Source organism: Mycetomoellerius zeteki, unplaced genomic scaffold (genome assembly GCF_001594055.1).
Source record: "Mycetomoellerius zeteki isolate Tzet28-1 unplaced genomic scaffold, Tzet1.0 scaffold377, whole genome shotgun sequence".
NCBI classification, from domain to species: domain Eukaryota; kingdom Metazoa; phylum Arthropoda; class Insecta; order Hymenoptera; family Formicidae; genus Mycetomoellerius; species Mycetomoellerius zeteki.
In genome coordinates this window covers 300,015-323,468 of record NW_017257368.1, presented here as the reverse complement: position 1 = coordinate 323,468, position 23,454 = coordinate 300,015, and the positions used below count along the sequence as shown (strand labels likewise).

Sequence of the window (23,454 nt, the reverse complement as noted above, 5' to 3'; positions counted from 1 at the left end):
AATATTGATTCAAGAATAATTGGAGATTCGATGAATATTGTCTCACAAATTTAAATTTAGAATATGTACAACATACAGTATACGCGTATACAATCACAGAATACGACAAAAACAGTGTCAATTAGTCTAATAAAGTATTATTTGTATTAATAACAGTATGGAACACTTACTTAACTTTTAAAATTGAAGTACAGTATAAAACATCATTCAAATAATAGTGAAAGGTAAGGTATATTTATAGCCATCGACATTAAACCATATTAATCATTATACTATATTTTAACTTTTTAACTATTTTTAGAATTTTTCCGTCGTTTACATCTATACGCACAATGCATAAGAAACTATACCAATCAAAGTCCTTGAGGACTTTGCATGTTATCTGGGTTCATTTCCTTCTTTTCTGTAAAATAAAGGACTCTGGATTGATATTTTTATATTTTATGCATTATACGAAGATTTGTGTTTAAACCTGAAAAAGAGAAAAATATTCAATTATGTCATGAAAATGTATTTAATAATGTATATTATAAATTTATATGTATATAATATAAACTAATTTTGATGAACTATTAGTATAAGCTCTTCAGAGAGATACTATGCAGTTCGTTTCATTGGCTGCAAAGAATCTGAAGATAGTTTAATCTGAAGTTCAGATAGTCTAATCTGAATAAATATAAGATTTGACTACGAATAGTAGCCTAGGAAGTTTTATGTTAAGTAAATGTAAGTATCATACCTCACAAATACAACTAGAATCCATGGATATCCAATTCGCTCGTGGAATATTTACAACCCATTGAGCCTTTCTGTTTGGATTTCTTAGGAAATGTTTCATAAGAAATCCCTTAGCCGCTGAATTTTTACAATTTGGCACCCTATATTTAAAATGTGTCCATACATATATATAACATTTTTTCCCGGGATGTAAATGCTATTTATACCCCTTATTATATTTAGTCGAAATTGTTTTATAATTGAAAAAATATGTTTGTATTTATCTTTATTTGAAGTATGTGTAACTTATTATTAATCTTTATCTAATTGTAAATCATCAAAGAGAGCAATAAAAATTGAGATATAATGTTGGGACGTCATAAACATTTAACGTAAGCAATTATGTAAAAAAAAAAACTTTTGCCTCTTGTCTTCCGTTAGCACATTAAGTAATTGGTACGAAATATTTGAAACTATAAAATAAATATCAAATATGTTCTTCAATGTATGTATCACAATGTAATTACAGTATCACATTAAACGACTCGCTTAAAACTAAACTGCTGAGTTCTGAGAAAATCGATATAAGGAACTATTTCACTAATTCCGCTACGAAATACTAATTGGAGTTTATTTCACATAATAAAGTCAAATTACGAATATACTAATATACGGGACTCGGTCGTATTTAAAAAATAAAGATATTTAAAATATATATTTTTAATCAAAAACACAAAAGAGTTATTTTGAATAACTTCTTCTGATTAATTTCTTAACCCTTAATACACACCTTAGTTTTGAGCAATCTTACGTAATTCGCGTTCGTACATATTTAATTTTCACAAATTAATGCGACATCCGGAGCTACTGGTACCACACGTCCATCTCTCTCTGTGAAAAATATTCATCGTTTATTCAATTATTCGTATTTTACATGATTTTGACAAACAGGTATCGTCATACATTTCGCGCTTTGCTTTATGGCAGTGGTCGGAATTAGTTGCTCATTTCGGGCCGATTCCTGAAGCAACGCCAGTTGTTCCCCCACTATCGCTCGTCGTTCAGCGGTCGAGCCGCCGATCACGTGGCTGGCGATATACCTCAGTAGCACTTTTATACGTGCGCTAATTCATATTTAAGGGGTGTTTCACCCCTTAAACATGTGTTAGCGCACGTATAAAAAAATATGTGTCTTTTAGATTTTCGTGTTTAACAACATACTTTATGAAGAATCAAATCGGTTCCGGACAGCTGTGAAACTTCCCTTGTCAGTGAAAAATACGCTCGTAGCGTACCTTTAGGAGAAACTTGTAAAAAATTTTACTTATAACATAATTTTTATAAATAAAATCTTCTATTATTTAGGTATATATATATTTTTTTTGCAAAAATATAAATGACAATAATGTATTATAATTAGAATTAAGATATTTTTTCACATCACCTTTGAGGTACTATTGCAGTTGCGTTTTTTTTAGTGGTTTCCCCCGTATGTCTATTCCACTAAAAAAATATCGAAGAAGATGATAAAATATACTCGAGAGAGAGAGAGAGAGAGAGAGAGAGAAAATAAAATATTCTAATACAAAACATTTAATTAAACACAGACATATTATACTAAAAAGAAAGAAATAATGTTCACAATTACACTATTATACTTTGCTTGTAATATTTTTATACGTATCACATGTAACTATCACACGCGTAACACTATCATATGTAATATTATCATCTATCACAAACACTATTAGGTCGCTAATAGTAGTTCCTTTTTTACACACAGTGTGATTTCTCAAAACTCTATAATCTCGCATAAGACCTTTCTAATTATCGTACACTCTATTGTCATTATAAAAATTATATTAAAAGCAAAATTTTTTACAAGTTTCTCTTAAATGTATGCTACCAGCCGCGTGATCGACGGCTTGACCGTCGAGCGACGAGCGATAGTGGAGAAAAAATGGGCGTCGCTTCGGGTATCGGCCCGAAACGTGCAACTATTTCCGACCACTGCTTTATGGCATCTCTGGCACTAGTTTAATCTTATATTACTTAGGCGGTTCTTCTAAACGTAATTAGTAATTATTCGCGTGTGTGAGGTATTTTTGATGTTCCAACATTATATGTTTCAATTTTTATGATACATTTAAATGATTCATATTTAAGCAAAGGTTGATATTATTCTATACATCCTTTATATAAAGATACATGCAAATTTTCTTAATGTTGCGAAACAATTTGCGCTCAATACAGCTTTGATTAAAAGTATTAAATATCTTGTTGATCATTATTAATTTTTCAGCTAAAAAATTAATTTATGACACTGCTATTGCTGCAAACTATTCTATGTTTCAAAAATTCTTTAAACTTATGTCCTTTCTCAGGTTTCTCTCTGTATACACTGCCGATACTGAAAATCTATATTTCACGTTACTTATACTATAGATTTTCAGTACTAAAAATGTATATCGGGACACGGCTATTAACATAATGGATATTACATCTTTGTTATTTATCAACATTAAACAAGGTTAATTCACTGTGTTGCACTGAGTCTTTGCTGGAAAACGTCCCTTGCCATTTCCACCATGGTGGAAGAAGACAGGTGAGTCAACGCGCATAACGGCACAGTTTAGAGCAATCAGCTAGCCAATCAAATTTGGGCCCTAAATTTTGGTTGTCACACAACGGCCAATCAAACTGAATCAAATTTGGGTCCTAAATTTAATCTTACTGCACATCTTTCACCATGATTTCCACTATGATACAAATTTTATTGTGTAATCAATAATTCCTTTACTCTGTACATACGTATGTACATACATATATATTTCTACATCGAAAGACCGTTTATTCACCATAGCAACGACGACGGTAAAGTTTCTCACTTCTCGCTGTGCAATATTCGCAGTATTCTTCATTCTTCAAAGGCAATTCAATCTAGTGGAGCACTGAAGAACAATTATTTACAGTAACGATTTCTCCAATCAGCAATTGTAATTAAAACCGTGACAACCTTTTCAAATTTTAGGAAAATGAAATAAAATATTGTTTGAATAAAACATGGAAGAAATAAATCGTGTGAAATATAATATTATTATTCCTGAATAAAGGATAAAAGGTTGTTAAGGCATTCTGACATAATTTATTTCTTAAAGAATAAAGCGATCGAAAAAAATTAATCAAATAAAAATTTATATTAATTAATGCAGAAGATTCGAAATAGCATTTTTTGATGATATATACATATGAATATGGAGAAAAATGTTTATGAGAAAGATGAAAAGAAGGAAGAAGACGAACAGAAAAGTTTAAGCGACAAAGATGATCATGATAGATTGTCTATTTCGTACATGGATTATCGGTATGTACAGTTAATAAGATCTTTGTATTATCTATAAATAATATAATATTGTCTACATTATTTGTGTGGAATTTGTATTAATTCTTGAATTTATTAAATAGCGTTATTTTATTAAAACAGAATAAAATGGATTCGCGATCGAGTTTTGAAGTTCCTTGGGCTGATGGATCAGGAACATCTTTTCGACAAACTAATTAACGTAATTACTTGAATCACTGTGTAATCTTTCTTGATACATAATTCGAAATTAATTAAAATTATAATATCTATGTTTAATATTAGGCGAATAATCGATATTTCGAGGACAAGCTGCTTAATTTTCTCATATTAAACTTATACGATGTGACAGATCTAGAAAAGAAGTTGATTTTCTTCTATAAAACTTACATTAGTGAAGCATTTCAAGAGGAGGTTCCAGTATGGGAGGAAAGTAAGATAAAATGTATTTTATGAAGAGAGAAAAAATTTCAAAATTGTCAAATGTTCTTTTGGCAATAGATTTCATGATTCTAAAATTGCACATATATGAAAAATCATACTTTGCATACTATATTTCCTAGCTAAACAAATTTAAATATTATATTAACCTAAATCAGGCCTGCAACCGAGTTGCACATTTCGACCGATTTTACCTATCGTCATCTCCACTCCTTTTGTTTCATAGCATTTAGACTGCGCGCGGAGACATAAAACGCTCGAACTCAGGGATGATATTAGCCGTAACTCATACAGGGCACTATAGGGCTATGGGACTTTGAAACATATTGTCTCACATTCACTGTGTGTTTGCAAATTTTTATTATTATTATTATAATTATTAGGACGCTCGCACGGAATGCAAGAGATCCGGGTTCGATTCCCGGCCGAGGATTATTTTTTGCAAAATAAGTTTATTACAGTTTTTAAGTTGGGAAATTTGGGGGGATTATTAATATTTTCAGATTTCATTTAAAATGAATTTACAATAGTTCAACATCTTAACGTTCTGACCGTTATGGCGCTTCTTAATTTAAAATTATTATTATAATGTTAGAAACTCAAAAGTAACACTTTAAAATAGAACACATATGTTAATAAAGTTTACATACTAAAAAAAATACTTAAAAAATTATTTTTAATAAATAAATCAATAAAATAAAATAAATGTGTGTGTGCGTGCGTGTGTGCGTGCGTGTTAAAATTTGTAAGCAGTGAAAAAAATTATTTTTAATATGTTAGGGGATATATTTCCAAGTTCTATAGCCCTATAGTGCCCTGTATGAGTTACGGCTAATATCATCCCTGAGTACGAGTGTTTTATGTCTTCGTGCGCAGTCTAAATGCTATGAAACAAAAGGAGTGGAGATGACGATAGGCAAAATCGGTCGAAATGTGCAACTTGGCTGCAGGCCTGACGTAAATAATGCTATAAACACTTAGCAATAGATTAATAAGAGGTTTGTGTTGTTGTGCTTAATAATAAGTAAACGAATTTTCATCAAACAACACTCTCAACAAGCCTTTATGAGTCAACACTAGATTTTAATGTGAAAATTAAAATCTAGTGTTGACTCATAAAGGCTTGTTGAGAGTGTTGTTTGATTTAATCTGGTGAGCGCCTTGAAAGAATATTTTTATTTTTATTTTTTTTTTAATTAAACGAATTTTATATAAAAATTATAAATTGTTTTACGCATAATTGCAACTCGCATAATGAAAGCGTAAAGTATCTTATTGTATTGTTTTTTCTTATTTAGAAATATAATTTTTGTCTCACTTTTTTTACTTTTATATAAATTTTAAAATACAAAGTATTTTTATATAAAAAAATAAAATTTTTAAGGTAAAAATAATTTTAAAATTAATAGATATATTTTTCACGATATGTTTTATAAACTTCTTATAATTAGGTAAAAAGTAATAATCTTGCATATAATAACATTTTATAAATAATATTAGGAAAAGTGGAGAAACGCGACGATGAGAAAAAAGATAAAAGAAAGAAGGGCAAGAGAGGTAAAGCTAAAGTCAACAAAACGGATATCAGTTCAGTTGCTAGTCGTACGACAATGAGCACTAGCACGTTGCATACATCCAATATGCCAGAATCCAGCGAGGAGGAAGAAGAGGAGGAAGATGACGGAGAGCAGAATGGCAGTGGCGATTTTCCTATTTACCCTAGAAAAAAGGGAGATTTAAAAAGCGCTTCTACTGGTCAGTTCCATTGGTTTTGGTCCCTTTGGATTTTATTGGGTTTGAATATATGTATACAGGGTTAAGCATTTAAAGCGTTACAAGCTATTGTTGGAAGTATGCTTTAAATAAAAAATATATTCAGATAAAAGTTGTATGGTCTAATGGAGCCTCATAAATAATGATAAGATCAATTTCAGAAAAAAATCGAAAGTAATAACCATGTTTTAAAAATGGAATTGTATGATTTCTTTATGTAATATGATTCCTCTAATTATTTTGCATATAAAGTATTAGAGTTATTTAAAAAAATCCACTGTCACACATATAATCCTTAATAGAGTATCTTGTCGTATGATTTCCTTTCAGCTTGACAAAAAATAAAAAATAAGTAATTAAAGGACAACATCACACGGTGTTTCCAAGCGATTCACCCATCCAAGTACTAACCATGCTCAACGTTACTTGAGCTTCAATGATCAGAGGAGAACTGGTACTTTGAACGTGATTTGAATGTTGTCCGATTACTTAATTTTTTGGGAACGGTTTTACTTGGCTTTAGTAGTATATTGTTTCCATAATGTTATTTTTTTATATAGTAATAACACTACAATAAGCAATAATCTATTGTTTACTTTATCTTTATATTAAGAAGTAAATATTTACTTCTTTTCTTATCACTTTCAATTTAAAAATAAAAATTTTTTATAAACATTATACCTTAATATATTTTTCGATATCTTTATCTTAATACCTTTATATGCAGAATAGTTAGAAGGATTATATTATATGGAAGAAATTATTTAATTATACAATTACATTAAAAAAAAAATCTTCATATGACTATAAAAATCAATTCTTCCAAAAATTGATTTTACTATTTATTATTTGTGCCTTGTAAAGCCGTACAACTTTTGTGTAAACATATTTTTTATTTGATATCATACTTTCAGAGATAATAATTTATAAAATGCTTTAAATGCTCCATTCTGTATATAACGATACATAATAATCAATTAATTTCTTTAGACAGTTCTGTTATTGCACCACCGCCTGGAGAAGAGGACAAATACGTTTTGACTAAGGTAATTCTCTAAATAACAACTTATCATGTTTACACCAATATCATTTATTATCGTTTTAAATAATTAATTCTATATACATACAGACAAAAAATCAAACTAATTAGTAAAGATGGGACAATATGATCCAGGCTAATTCTTGGTGTCTACTAATATTTATACATAAATTTTAAATATATCTTTCAGTTATATAAACTGCGCTCCGATTACTGTTGGATTTATTATAAAACGCAATTACAAGCTAAAGCTGAAATAATAATATCACAAATTAAATTAATCGTCATAATAATAATGATGCTAATATTAAAATCGTTAAGTACTACCATAAAATCAAATTTTTGCTAAGAAAAGAAAGGTCTAATAACGAGCGATTATTAATTTTAGCTTTGATTTTACTACCGGCAATTAATCTTTTAACTTAATCAATTCGTTATCTTTTTCTTCATTTATCTAGTTTTAGGAGACAATGTAGTTAATCGATTTAAACCGCAGTTAAAACGTTCTGAGTACCGATATTGAGTAACCGATCGAATTTCGTGATTTACGACAATTACAGAAAATGGTGGAGAAAGTCCGTCAGGTACCAATGCTTCACATGATATGCGGTCAAATAGATGATAGTAGAATCGACCTGCAGGACATCACGTTCTTCTATTTTATGCGCACCAGCGACGAGGGTATACCTTCCTTTGATACTTATGACGAGTGCCTTAATGAGATCACGAATTATGTGGTGGTCGGCTCGCTTGACAGGAAATTCTTGTTCTCTTTGAATAGAATACTAGTCAATGTAAGCATTTTTATTTTGTTTTGGTATAGTTTTTCATTTTCAAGATATAGCAACTTGAAAATAACTTCTATGTACTGTGACCGTACTCGCACGATGGCACAACTTCGTCTAACTTTTATTCGGCAGCTCGCAATATTACTTCGATTCTCAAATTATCGGTTGTCATTTATCTCAACTTATCGCAACATTCTTCGGAACTCTCGAGGGGGTTAACCACTTAATGTAATCGTGGGACAGAGTTCTCGAAATCATTATAAAATTCATATGAAATCTCTATGTATAATTCGATAATTACATATGTAACCACGAGAAATCGTTGTATAATATTAGATAAAATCGTATATTTTACTAAATGATTTCATATGTAATGAAAAAAATTATTTGTAATCAGATGAAATCATACGAAATCAAATGAAATCACGTAATCTGTGGGACAATATTACAGCTAATGGTTACCCCCTCGGGAACTCTAGTTGGGCACGAGTGAGCGTGCCATTCTTCCGTACTTTATTTAATTCCAGTAATTATTCTCGACAATTCTCTATTGCGAAACGGACGAAATCCATCTGTTCAGCCATGAAATTGGCAGAGGGAGTGATTTGCTCAGAGCGGGGAAAAGTCAAAAGATGAAAGAGAGAAGACTGTAAGAATCACACACGAATTAATAATAAAAAGAATAACAAATATGTATTTGCCATCTCAGCTGTACGTTAGAAAAACGATCGTGACGGATACAAAATTCTTTGGCCGTGTATTACGGCAGCCGCAACGTGTCATCGAAAAACGTCATGTCACAGTACATGGAAAAGGCATTTTATTCCATTTTAATACTTCATTGTAATGATAACGGAGAGACAAAAGTACATTATATAGAGAGAAGAAAATACTTTAGTACTTACATAATATTACAAAAATTTGTTGATATTTCAATATCATAATTTTAGGAAGTATTTAAGAAAAATATATTGCAATATATTAAAATATTTAAAGTCAAAGTAATTAAATAATATATTTAAAAAACTCTAGGTATTTAAACCATTGGTGGAAAATCAATTCAGAGCGCCGGATATTCGCGAACAAACGAAAAATGTAGACGATGGAAAACGGAAGAACATAGATGTAGAAGCGGTAAGTGTCAAGAAAGTAACATTTATGCTCTAATGAGAGTTTTAACTCCTTGAAGACCGGATCTTTTTAATGGAAGATCATGCTTTCTAAAGGTTTTTGCTGAATTCGATTCTAGTCTCAGAATTCTTAAATTCAAATTTCAAAAAAGTAATCTGATTATATCGTGATACTCGGTTTTAGGAAGTTCTTAGTATCTCTAGTTTAAATATGTGTAACCTGAAAATATCGAATTTCAGTATCAGGATAGTAATCTCCATGAAGGAGGATTTAGTGGGTCACAGAGTACATAATCAAAGTTGAAAGTCATCTTGAAAATCAGTATTAACTGGTTACATATGGCGAATTCGATTGGAAGAACTAATGCGCACTGGTGCATATTAAAGCCATTGTACACTAATTTAATTTAAGTATAAAAATGAAATACAAATATTTCGAATTATGAAATACATATTTTACCTAATAGTACAATAAAATGTATTAAGTATTTCACGATTTAATCGATCTCTATGTTTATTTATAAACATATTTTTACGTTATTTCGTGTACGACGGCTTTAATGTGCACCAGTGCGCACTGAGTGCGTCCAATCGAATTCGCTAATAGACAGTTTCAAATAAAGCAGAATTGGAAACTTGATTATTTTTTCTTAAAATTTTCACTGGATCTATATAAATATTAAAAATGTCTTATTTCTTTTATTGTTCTCAGAAATGTTTTCTTTTTTAAATCTGACCATCAATTTTCAATTTTGGACTTAGCAAAAAAATTAGAAAAAACTTAGATAGGCCATATAAAGGATTCGATTACTTTACATAGGAAATATTATTTATTTTAAAATAATAAAGAATCCATAACTGTAATTTAGCACAGTATCTTCTATAATATTTTAAATTTCTTCTACACAAATAGAGTTGCTTTTTTTTTCTCTTGTATATCACACATATTAATTCAGATCAATAATGAAAATTAAAATGTTATGGTAAATGATTTCAAGATTTTTGTCCGTGATTAAAGAAATCAATGTTGAGAAGACCATCCCATTTCGTGACAGCGTCAAATATAGTATCCCGCCAGGACTTAGACGCCAACAGAAAGGCAGACGACGAAGGGAACACCACAATCTCCGTAGCAACCTTGCAGGACGAGGTTTTAAAGAGTAGGAAGCAGAAGTCAAGTTTGAAAGGACTCGATGGAAAATCCGAATTGTCCATTTCGGAGTCCAAGTCCAGCAAATCAGTTCATTCGAAGAAAATAAGGAAACAGCCAATGATCGAACAGCTCAAAAGAGACATTTTAGATTATCTTGAAAATTTAATCGAGAAAACGGAATGGTTAGCCCTATTTTATATTAAAGACTGATAGATGTTTTTTCTACTAGATTGTCTCTTTTTTTATATTGATAATAGCTTTTCTTTATTTTTATTTTGATAATATAGGACGTTGGAACATATCGAAGGCGATATCTTGCTGACGATGCCAAAGATTTCAGAGCTGGATGATCCTGCGATAACCGATGATATGTTAGTGAAGAATAAGGATATCGTTGAACAAATGGAAGAAGTAATTATGTCATGGGAAAAACATATCCACAAGGCAAATAATTTAGTATCTCTTTCGTATTTCTCTTTTATATACTTTTTGTCTAATTTATCTACCGTTTTGGATTACATTAGTATATCTATGTATCGTGATAATTAAAATAATTTGTTTGTAAATAATAAAAGTTAGATCTTATTAATAGCACGTATTAAAACATCTTATTTTATTATCGTTTAGATAATGGAGTCATACGAGAGCAAGGTACTTCTGGGAAAGGGACCAATAGCGGTGCATCAATATTGGCAAGATTGCGAAACTGGGTTAACGATGTTGGTTGAACAGTTAAAAATGCCTATCGTTAAGAGGATCCTTGCTCTTCTGGAACAAGCGATCTCGCCGATCGCCTCCAACTTTCACTACTTCCAAACCGAACTCTGGAAGCACTATGTTGAAGCTAGGGACAACAATAAGTTTATTCAAACGCTGTTAAGATATTTTAAGGTAAAGATTTCAAGAATTTAGTCCTAAACATATCTCATATATGTCCCAGGATATTCAGGACATATTCAAGATGTATTCAGGATCATCCTGAGCACGTCTTGTATTGTTAGAGGGGTTAGTATACTGCATATGCAATTCATTTTCTAACTTTACAAAATTTGATATAAATATATCTTTGCTGAAGCACACACAAAGACAATTCTAAACTAATTAAAAAATATAGAATCTGTGCAAATATTTTAATAATATTCTTCCATTATTTATTAACATCGCAGTTGATTACCGAATCGGATTCGTTTGAATCTATATCGGAGTGCATCCTCTCGTTGATGGAAGGATTGCGAATGCTATGGGTATTATCAAGTTATTATTGCCGTGAAGAAAGAATGATGCTATTAATGGATCGGATATCGTGGCAGCTCTGCGAAAATGTCAAACAGAATTTAGCGATTGTTCGGCTATTTAAAAAGCCTCTAGAAGTGATTCTGGAAAAGACGAGCATGGCCAGCGCGATGCTGAGACAATGGAAGCGATCATACCTGAAGACCAGATTGGATATCGAACTGTCAGGGAAAGGAGCTCGCTGGGAATTTGATCAGAAGCATCTCTTCCAGGACACTGAGTACATCGCTGAAGTGTGTAGCGACCTTCACAAGATCGCCGGTGTCCTACAAGACTTCTATAATATCTTCGGGCACAATTTGAAGTCTATCATAAATGATCCGGCGCAGATTGACGCTGTGGTGAAACGAGTTGACGCATTAATAGTGCCAATCGAAGAAGCTGATTTTGACATCTTCGATGTATTCAATAAGGAGAATTGGGAAGCGTTAACCGCGTGGTTTTACGAGCAAGTGACATTTCTGGAAGATCAGGCTAAATTCTACATCGACGAATGTTTCATGGTATTGATTAGCGCTGAGAATTCATTGGAGATGTTGCTCAAGTTCAAGAACATGAAGACCCGTGCCGCTATTCAGCACCAGTTGCTCAGGAAGTTTGATGTCATTATGCAGCAATTTAGTAGGGAAATTAACGTTGTAGAGAACATATATCATCGTGGCAAATGGCATCCGCCGTTGTTGACGTATCATCCGCCGATGGCGGGAGCGATCTTTTGGGTGAAGCAGCTGTTTCACAGACTACGCAGACCGGTTTTGATTTTCCAGAAAGTGCGTGAACTGAAGCACAGTGAGCTGAAATTGCTTGCGTTCAGCCAGTATTTCGATCTTGCGAAGCAGCTGAAGAATTTCGAAGGAGCGACATTTAATGCGTGGTTAGATAAGGCGCTGCTGATGGTGACTACCACCTTGAAAAAGAGCGTGCTGAGGATAGTACGGGTAGAACGGGATCACCCAGCCACTTTAACCTTCCCGGACGAAGAGCGAGCCACGAAAAATTTGATTCATGTAGCGTCGAAAATGAAGATCAAGGATGTGAGTTCTATTTTATCTCCATATGAATCCCTATTGAAGATAGATGGTGTGATATCGAAGGCCAGCGCAGAGATCGTAAGTGTCGTGGGTTCTAGAACGGAGCAAGCACTTCCGGAAGTGAAGATCGATGCCAGAGGATCCTCGAAGGACGGTAAAACTTCATCCGTGTCCTTCGATAAACACGACTTCGTTCGCGCGAAGATCACCTGGCCAGAATTTATGAGTGACGCTATTTTGATAGAGTGTCAGCTACGCTTTCAGGTCAACTTCGATTGGGAGATATTCGAGGTCATCAGAGAGGCAGAACTAATGGAGCAGCTGGGTTTCGAACTGCCCGCGACTATCAGAGACGTTGGTATTCAGAAAAATCGACTGAGAGCGGATATCGACGTCACCACAAAAATGATCAATCAGTACAATAATATCCTAGATACGCTGGACAGAGCGGACATACAATTGCTAAAACAGATTCTACAGGATGTTGAGAAGAACATTCAACCTGGAGTGACGCGGTTCAATTGGAACTCCCTGAGCATCTCGGATTATGCTGCCGCCTGTCACAGAATACTGAAGAACTTAAATTCTATTATCGAGCAAATCAATCAGATAAAGAAAGAGCTTGATAATCGAATAGAATCTGAATTGCAATCGTATCATCTATTTTCCACGAAGAAGGAAGTCGCTGAATCAGAGGTTCTCTTGCCGTGCAAGGTATTGTACTAATTTTATTATAAAAATTTTCTTTTTATAATATAATTGAGAACTTACACAGTAAAAGACATTTTGGTATTTGTTAATTTAACATAATGTGATTTTGTTATTTGAATATTTTGTGATAATACTTTTGAGATTTCCACGAGTTTTGTTAAATTACCCATACGCATAATTCATTCCAATAATATTGCAGCAACATTGCAACGTTGCAGCATTGTTGCTGCAAGCTTCTGTGCTGTATGGGTGATATTCAACATTTCTTGCAATTAGTATTAAATACAATTTATGAGTAAGTAAACAATTAACATTAAATATATCTTAAAATGTAAATATAGTTTATAAGATATTTAGAAAAATATTAATTTTTGTAAATCACGAATAAGAAATAGATAAATGGACTCCTTTTAATTGTATATAAATTGAAGGATTAGTAAGGGGGCTAATATGGAGTCAACGCTGTAAGTCGTGCGCAAAGACTTATTTTATAAATAATTATTTAGATAGTACATAAAGTATTTGTATGATTTCAATCTTTCGACCAAGGAGCAAAATAACTTCGTAGACCGAAGATTGTGCTTCCACATTCGTGCACTATATACAATCTCGGGATCAAAGAGATGTATCTGTACGGACAATATATGTATATGTATTAGGGCAGGATAGTTTAAGATTTGCGAATTTTTGCTGAAGATGGCTAAAACTAGCCGAAACGTCTGAAATTTATATTTTTATGTACTATCTAAATAATTATTTATAAAATAAGTTTTTGCGCACGACTTACAGCGTTGACTCCATATTAATCCACTTACTAATCCTTCAATTTATATAAATAACGAATACTTCTTTATTGTAAACATTATTTAATAAAATGGAATTGCTTTTTTGTTAAATACTGTATATCTAATTTTTTCTTTATAGAGTTATTTTATGGAGATAAGAAATCGACGATCTGAGCTGGTATCGTCGATGTTAAAGACTTATCAATCGATTAGTCCGATGCTTGTGAAGCTAGAAAGCTTAGTATTGGGTACTTCTACTGGGACAAGTCCAGCCATGCAGTTTTTGTACGAAAAATACGAAAAGAAAATTTTTTCTGCCTTTATAATGTATGTATATCTTTTTTAACAGTAAAAATAATAATTACATTAAAATAAATTTTTTATTTTACAAAATGTTGTTTGGTCCACTTTTTAGATGTATGGTAAGAAATATGGAAGTTTTGAACAAAATGTTGAACAACACTAAGCCAATCTTCCAAGTAGACGCATTATTAATAACATCCGAAGTAATATTACGTCCATCGCCCAACGAAATCTTTAGTACCATTTGCCACGATGTGCGAGATTTGCTCGAAAGACTCAAAGAATTCTCCAGATGGATGAATGGAACTTGTTTACAGTGCAAACCGCAAAAAAAGGAGCACTCTCAGGATTTAGTCACTTTCAGTTTCTTCGAAGACGCGATGAGCGTTCGAGTTGAGTAAAGCCCTGGTGAAATTTTTTTTTAGAAAATGTTCATATAATTTTTCAGAATTTTTATTGATTATAAGAAATGCAAGTTTAGCTTCAAAATCACATAATTCGATTAAGAAAAATCGTAAGGAAATTTTTAAAAAAGCATTTTGTAGATAAAACTCTGTTCCTTTCCGTACAAAAGTCTTAAAATTAAAAAAAAATTTTTTTTATCAAAATACAGACTGTTGAATATATACGTAATTTTAAGGAACATAACAATGTGATCCTTGTAAAGATACAGAACTGTAAAAATAAATTTTTTTTTTAAAACAGCTAAAAACATGTTAAAGTACAAGTTTTAAGCTTTAAAATACTTTTTTTATCTTTTTTGTCCAAATCCATCTGTAATTTTTTACCGAGAGTTTCGGATCTGAAAATTGTACAATTTTGAATATTTTAAAAGCGTTTCTCCTATTTTTTGTTGAGTAGTATATGACAAATTCTTAAAATCATAAGATTTTATGAGAATTCTTTTCTCTAAAGAGTTCACCGATTATTATGTTAAATTTTACAATAATTTAATAACATGTTCAAGAAAATTTATTAGCAATGTGATTTAAGATTTAAAATTACTGCAGATAGTTAACGAGCTTGTAAAAGTGATTCACGACACAGCGTATAGAATCTCGGCTGAATGCTGGCGATATTTATATAGATGGAAGAAATACAGCAACTTGTGGTCATTTGACAAAAATCTGGCTTGTAAGAAATTTGCATCGACAAAACCTACGCTTTTACAATACGATGAAAAGTTCACGTTTTATGAAGGCATTCTGGAGGAACTCGAAGACATGTCGTCGTATTTTGACATAAACAGTATACGGTAAATATAAAATGTAATGTTTTTAACAAGAAGAATAATGATAAAAGTTCATTTTATCGAAGGATTAACTGTTTATTTTTCAATTCTATTGTAAATCTCCGATTTACGCTTCTTTCTTTCCAAAGGCTCAACCTAAAACCGCTTTTATCAGGCATCGAGCGTCAAGCGAAGGAATGGAAACAGGTTTTAGGGAATTATCTTCTGTCTGATACCGTGTTGGCTATGGGCCAACTTAAAACTCAAATCGGCACCTTTCGCGGCGAAATCGAGCTGGTGGTCACGGGACTGGATCGTTTTGTGTCAATCATGCATGCGATCGCCGACGTGAAAAATATGGCGATACAAGCCGAAGTGCAATTTCTCTGTTATCAGGAATGCTTTCAAACTATGCGCACCCATGGGATCGTTTTTTCCTCATCGGACGAAGCGATGGCGTATGAATTGCAACGAGATTGGGAATCGTTGTACCTCGAAGCGCTCTACAGAGCTTCGACTTTAGAAAGCACCAGAGACAAATTTTCCGAGCTTACTCAAGAAGAAATCCAGCAATTCTTGATTGATACCGTGATGTTCGCTGAAAATTTTGAGGCATTTGGTCCCGGAAGTATCGGGGACGATCTAGAATTAGGTCTGAAAAAAATGAGTGTACGTAAAATTTAAAAGAGATAATTATAAATACGATTATATCTTTTTAAAAATATTCTTCTAAAAAAATTAAAGATATTTATAAAAAGTTAAAATTATTTATAAAAAATACAATTATATCTTCTTAAAGATGTTTTTCTAAAATACGTTTCAAGTTTTAACTTTTTTAAATAATATCGCATCTTTAATAAAAAAAATTGGAAATTAAAAGATTTCTTTATTCTTATTCTATTATATAGGAATACGACAAGTTGATTAATAAATACGAGGAAAGGCGATTGAATCTGATAAAGTTAGAAAATTTGTTCAATTTACCATCTACCGATTATTCAACTCTCCTCAAAATCAAAACGGAATACGAGAGCATGGAGGTGCTGTATAATCTCTACAAGGAACAGAGAAGCTCAAGAGAAGTCTGGGCGAAGACTCTATGGGTGAACTTGAATCCGCAGCAACTCATCGAGGGTATGGAACACTTCATAAGAGAGTTTCGACAGCTACCGAAATCCATCAGAAGTATGAATATTGGCCACGCGTTGGAGACCAACATGAAGAACTTCAAGAAGTCGGTGCCGCTCTTCATCGAGCTGAAAAACGAAGCTATGCGTGAAAGACACTGGCAAGAATTGATGAGAAAGACCGGGCAGTATTTCGATATGGACCCGAACAGGTGTGCGGATGACGAATAATTAGCGAGTGTTAATTAGACGTACGAATAAACAGACAATTTGATAGACTGCGACTTTAGTTGCGAAAAGAATAATATATAAGAGCATGTAGAAAGATATTATTAGACACATACGATTTGTGATAACTGCAAACATTTTTGTATCTATCTTTTATTTATATCTGAATATTGATTTTATTTGTATTACTTTTATTTGCATAGTGCAATTGTATTAACGTGCAATATTTTCATGGAAAGAACAATTTTGCTGAAGTAAAAATCTAAAAATTTAGATGCATTCTGAAAGTAATATTGTCGGACATTAAAATAAATACTTATGGGAATTTTAAGCATGATGAGTAGTATTGCAAAAAGTTTTGATATTCTAGTAATCAGTTTAAACGTCTTGCATAATTCAAAAATAATAGTTCAACAAAATTATTTTCAGATCTATATGTAGCTAAATTTTTAAATAGTTCAACAAAATTATCTTTTCCACATACAAATATAGATTATACACATGCGAACATATTTGTATTTTTTAATACTTGCGTACATAACAAACGTTGTGAGATGTAAATTTATGTTTTAGAATAATAATTGTATCGAATCTATATATAATTTTTCAGTTTTAAATTAACAAGTATCTTGCATATTATTTTCTAATTTTTTTTAATTACATTATTTGAGTCTGTTTACAGATCGTCACAAGAGACATAATTTATTATTAATGACCAATATAAACTCAATCAAGTGCATATAATTTTGATACTTACTTCGTAAAAGTATAATTAGTTACATAGACATTTTTTAAGTGATATAAACATGGCGCAAGAAAAATTTTTTACCATAGAGGGGTAAGCTTTAAAAAGCTACACAATACTTTCGTTTTAAGTACATAAATATGATAGCCTGAATATTGGATCGTTCCAGATTTACTTTAGAGAATATGTTTGCTATGGAACTTGGAAAGTATCAAGATATTGCACAAGATATTGTAATGTATGCCGTGAAAGAACTTGCAATAGAAAGAGGCATGAAGGAACTAGCAGAAGTATGGAAATCCATGGAATTTAATGTGGTGAAACATTATAAAGGTATTTAAAAAAACATGCACGTATTATTATTATTATTATTATTAAACAAGTATGCGAGTATATAAGATTTGAATTTAATGAAGTTAGTTCATGGAAAGAACGATTTTGCTGAAGTATCTATAAATTTAATTAGATACAAATCTGAAAATAATTTTATTGAATCATCAAACTATAATTATAATAAAGATATACAATCCTACGATTGTTGATTGCATCTCCCAGGTATAGAAGAGCGCGGCTTTATTCTTGGACCACTTGACGAATTGAATCTGGTACTCGAAGATAATATGTTGACCGTTCACAGCATGGCAGCTTCGCAATTTATCGGGCCATTTCTCAACGTTGTACAAAAATGGGAACGCACGATGCATACGATCTCCGAAGTTCTGGAAGTGTGGGTGGATCTTCAGCGAAAGTGGCTGTATCTTGAGGGTATTTTCGTGGGTGGCGACATTCGTTTTCAGTTGCCGGACGAAACAAAAAGATTCGATGATATCGATCAAACTTACCGAAAAATCATGACTGACACGTCGAAGAGACTCAATGTCTTGGAATGTTGCTTGATTTATGGTATTTGAGGAGAATCAGTCTGTCTTATTATTAAAGTTAATCTAGTTGAAAAAAATTAGTATAATATAATATTTTTAAGAATTTTTTTCATATTTTAAATAAAATGATTTCCGAAAAATACCATATACTTCTTTAGACTTTATTCTAAAGATTAGAAATTTTAAAATATAAGATTTAAAATAAGAGATGAGAAATTTTAAAATATTTCAGAATAATTCACAAATATCTGTGTAAAGAATTCTAGAAAAGATGTAGATTTTCTCAACGTTTCTGAAAAGTATTTCAATTCATACAAAAAGTTGAAAATTTTTTCAAAAAATTGTAAAATTATATAGAAATTTTGGAAAGATATATGGATTTTAGAAAAAATTGTCGCCAGGGAAATTTAAAAAATATATAAATTTATAAAAAGCATACATAAGATAATATAAATAATATAATAATATAATATATAAATAACAATAATAATATGAATCAGAAAAAATTGAAAGAAATTAATTAATTATTTATTTGTTAAATATTAGGTCGAAAGAGCGAGTTTGAAGCTATGATAGCAGCCCTCGAGAAGTGCCAAAAGTCTTTAACGGAATACTTGTGTAACAAACGCATTATATTCCCGAGATTCAATTTCATTAGCGACGATGAACTGCTGAGCATTCTCGGCAGTGGTACTCCTACGGCAATTCAGGAATATGTAGGAAAGATGTTCGATAATCTCGATAAATTCATAATAGTATCAGACACAGATAGACAGATGGCTACGGCTCTCGTATCTTGCGAAAGAGAAGTTATGGATTTCAGAAATCCCGTGTCCACGGAAGATCAGATCGAAATCTGGATGGGGCTGGCTCTTGAAGAAATGAAGAGATCGAATCGATATCTAACAAAGAAAGCGGTCTACAATTACGGCAAGGTTTATATTAAATTATCGTACGTTACTTCCGTTCATTTGCTCTTCAAAAAACATTTTTCTAAAACATTTCATACTTTCTCTGTTAAACTTTAATGTATCGCTTTAAAGTAATAATTAATTGACAAATTAAAATATTCTTTTATTTAGAAATTGTATATAATAACTTTCACTATTTTGTAACATAGGTGCGAAGACCAAGAGCTCAGTGGATACTCGAATTTCAAGGAATGATGGTTCTCGTAGCCAATCAGATATGGTGGACCGCAGAAGTCGAAAATGTTTTCGACAAGATATCCCAAGGAAATAAACGCGCTATGAAAGAAGTAATGCTCGCAAATTGTGAATACAATTTGTGTCATGTTTTGTCATTTGTCATTGAATATAAAAAAAGTATTTTTTTTCATGTATATATGTAGTATTTACAACAACTCAATACTCAACTGGACGAAGTGGTGACACTGATGGGTACTGGTACGCTTACAAATAATGACAGAAAGAAGATTGACATGGTTTTGACCATAGATGTGCACATTCGCGACATTGTCGAGGGTTTTGTTAGAGACAGTATTGCGGATCCTACAGAATTCGAATGGGAAAGCCAATTAAGGTTATTTTTTTATTATGTAAAAATGTATAGCCTTTAACGAATTTTAACTGTACAAGTCTTTTAACAATACAATTTAAACAATACAAGTCTTTTAATAATACAGATTTAATTTTTTTATATTAAACAATACAGTTTTAATAGTCATAATAATATTAAAAATTAATAGATATTCTTTATATAAAAGTACTTTTACAATTATTACTTTTACAATTATTGTAATCTATGGCGAAGTATTTTCGTATATAGATTTTACTGGGTTCATGATCTGGACAATATATGGATGAACCAATGCACAGGCACTTTCGAATACGGTTACGAGTATATGGGTCTTAATGGCAGATTGGTCATTACGCCACTGACGGACAGAATATATCTCACTATTACGCAAGCTCTCTTGATGCACTTAGGCGGTGCACCGGCGGGTATGTGATGCATATATGATATACACATGACAGAGTTGCGAATTTCTCAAGATAATAGCTTCCGTAAATGTGGATGACTTGGAACAGCATGTATTTTTGTTAAATTCAATCATGGAATCCATCCATGAGTCATTAAAGGAAGTTCAAAACTTAAACTTAATTAACTTCCTTTAGAGACTCATGGATGGATTCCATGATTGAATTTAACAAAAATACATGCTGTTCCAAGTCATCCACATTTACGGTTCTCATCGATTTTAAATGTGGTCCAGCCACGATAAATTTAGAAATTATACTGTAATTATAAATACGAAGATATATTAAAGAAAGTGAAATATTACGTGAAATTATTCGAAAATATTAACGCAAAATCTCATTATACTTTTAATTTACCCGTTTTAATTTTTTAATGGTACAGTAACAGCTTATAAAACTACGTTTTCTTAATTTTTAACACTAAGGTCCTGCTGGAACCGGAAAGACTGAGACAGTCAAAGATTTAGCGAAAGCTCTAGGGCTCTTATGTATCGTAACTAATTGCGGCGAAGGAATGGACTATATCACGATTGGAAAGACTCTGAGTGGTCTCGCTCAGTGTGGGGCGTGGGGTTGTTTCGACGAATTCAATCGCATCGACAGTTCTGTTCTCTCTGTTATTTCGACCCAGCTTCAAACTATACGCTCGGCACTGCAAGTTAAAGCTCAAAGATTCACGGTATATATTTTATTAAACTGAAAAGCACGAAATGCCGAGAATAATATGAGTTATTTGTAGCCACAATTATATTGAACATTTTTTTGTGAATTAAATTAGAATAATTTTAACAAAGGAAAAATGTTTTATAATATTAATATATGTCTGTGTCTGATATTCTATTTTTACTTTTCTGTAGTAAAGTTCTATTTCAATTTAAATCTATACTATTCTCAAATTTTTAAATACATATAATATATTTATCAAATATGATTATATTAATTGCTCCATTTTTATATTTGATAAATATAAATAAATTTTTATTAAATATAAATTCCTACATATTATGTTTCTATTTATTACATGTATATTATATGCTATAATAACCAAAATATTCTCCAAAAGTTTGAGGAACAAGATATCGTATTGGACTCGAAGGTGGGAATCTTCATCACCATGAATCCAGGATACGCCGGTCGCACGGAGTTACCAGAGTCCGTTAAAGCCCTCTTTAGACCCGTGGTCTGCATAGTGCCGGATAACGAGCTAATTTGTCAGATTAAGCTTTTCAGTGCCGGTTTTTTGACGGCAAAGTTGCTCGCGAAGAAGATGACCGTTCTCTATAAGCTAGCGAGCGAACAGCTGAGCAAACAAACGCATTATGATTTTGGTTTGAGGGCCCTTAAATCTGTGCTTAATATGGCCGGCCAGTTGAAGAGAACTTTCAACGATTTGCCCGAGAACGTCGTATTGATGAGAGCCCTCAGAGACATGAACTTACCTAAATTTATATACGATGACGTGCTCTTCCTAGGTCTAATCAGGGACCTCTTTCCCGACTTGGATTGTCCCAGAATGCACTATCCAGATTTTAATGAAGCAGTTGAGGCGGTATTAAAAGAACATGGCTATATTGTTTTACCTGAACAAGTAAATAGTTTTCTCCAGATATCTAACGTATTGCATGGAAAGAAGGTTTTGCTAAAGTATTTAATAAACTTAACTTGCTAAGATAAAAATTTAGCTAGAAATACATTTATAAGATTTATAGATTTATAGTTAGATATAGAAAATAATTTTGTTAGACTAAAAAATAATTAGAAGAACAATCAAGCTAGAATGTCAAAATTTTTTGTTGCGTCGTTTATTAGGCTAGTGTCCTATGTAATAATTTGGATAGTCAACATTATTTTTTTAGATCTGTGTCTAGCTAAATTTTTTGATACTTTAGCAAAATCCTTCCTTTCGTGTATATATATTTAGCTATTTATATGTCGTAAACTTCAAATTAATAAAAATAATAAAAAACATAATAACTCGGCCTAGGTTGATAAAGTCATTCAGTTATACGAAATGATGATGACTAGGCATTCGACGATGATTATCGGTCCCACCGGCGGTGGTAAGACAGTAGTCATCGAAACTCTCTGCAGAGCACAGACGCACCTCGGTAAACCCACAAAATTGCACATTTTGAACCCTAAGGTGTGAATAATAATTAATTATAACGGTAGCATTGTTAAATTTTATTGTAAAATTTTTTATATCATCGTGTTTTTTAAAGGCTTGCACCGTCATCGAATTGTACGGAAAGTTAGAACCTACAACACGAGATTGGACGGATGGTCTCCTGAGCAGTATCTTTCGAGAAATTAATCGACCGTTGGATCCCAGATTTGATGAACGAAGATACATACTTCTCGATGGGGATGTTGATACGTTGTGGATCGAAAACATGAACTCGGTAATGGATGATAACAAGCTATTAACTCTGGTCAATCAAGAGAGGATCAAATTGCAGAATTATTGCAGTCTGCTCTTTGAGGTAACTTAATTCGTATATAATATCGACTATATATATATTATATATTGGATTGTGAGGTACAATTTAGAAAAATTAATCTGATGTTTGATTAAGATGGCATTGTTTGTGATTAACTTTACTGTCGCTCTTTATATAAAAATTATACCATAAATATAATTTAACTATGATTTAATAATGAATTAATAATAATTCTGAAATAAATCACAGCGAAAAAACAATTAAGGGTGTCAACGC

General features: G+C 31.9%; 1 protein-coding gene across 1 annotated transcript in view; it reads left to right on the top strand.

Annotated features, from left to right (window-relative positions):
* The first annotated feature begins 3,305 nt into the window (after positions 1–3,305).
* Positions 3,306–23,454, top strand: part of Dhc98D (Dynein heavy chain at 89D) — a 35,517-nt gene continuing 15,368 nt past the window's right edge. Inside the window, 27 exon segments of the mRNA XM_018453300.1 lie at positions 3,306–3,322; positions 4,055–4,081; positions 4,202–4,280; positions 4,364–4,511; positions 6,020–6,274; positions 7,283–7,338; positions 7,892–8,125; positions 9,152–9,253; positions 10,268–10,584; positions 10,690–10,846; positions 11,030–11,293; positions 11,569–13,440; positions 14,362–14,549; positions 14,638–14,917; positions 15,536–15,780; positions 15,906–16,425; positions 16,665–17,095; positions 18,026–18,189; positions 18,412–18,759; positions 19,284–19,672; positions 19,858–19,995; positions 20,089–20,279; positions 20,526–20,689; positions 21,163–21,416; positions 21,801–22,325; positions 22,722–22,880; positions 22,960–23,220. Of these exon segments, the coding sequence (XP_018308802.1) occupies positions 3,306–3,322; positions 4,055–4,081; positions 4,202–4,280; positions 4,364–4,511; positions 6,020–6,274; positions 7,283–7,338; positions 7,892–8,125; positions 9,152–9,253; positions 10,268–10,584; positions 10,690–10,846; positions 11,030–11,293; positions 11,569–13,440; positions 14,362–14,549; positions 14,638–14,917; positions 15,536–15,780; positions 15,906–16,425; positions 16,665–17,095; positions 18,026–18,189; positions 18,412–18,759; positions 19,284–19,672; positions 19,858–19,995; positions 20,089–20,279; positions 20,526–20,689; positions 21,163–21,416; positions 21,801–22,325; positions 22,722–22,880; positions 22,960–23,220 (7,785 nt within the window).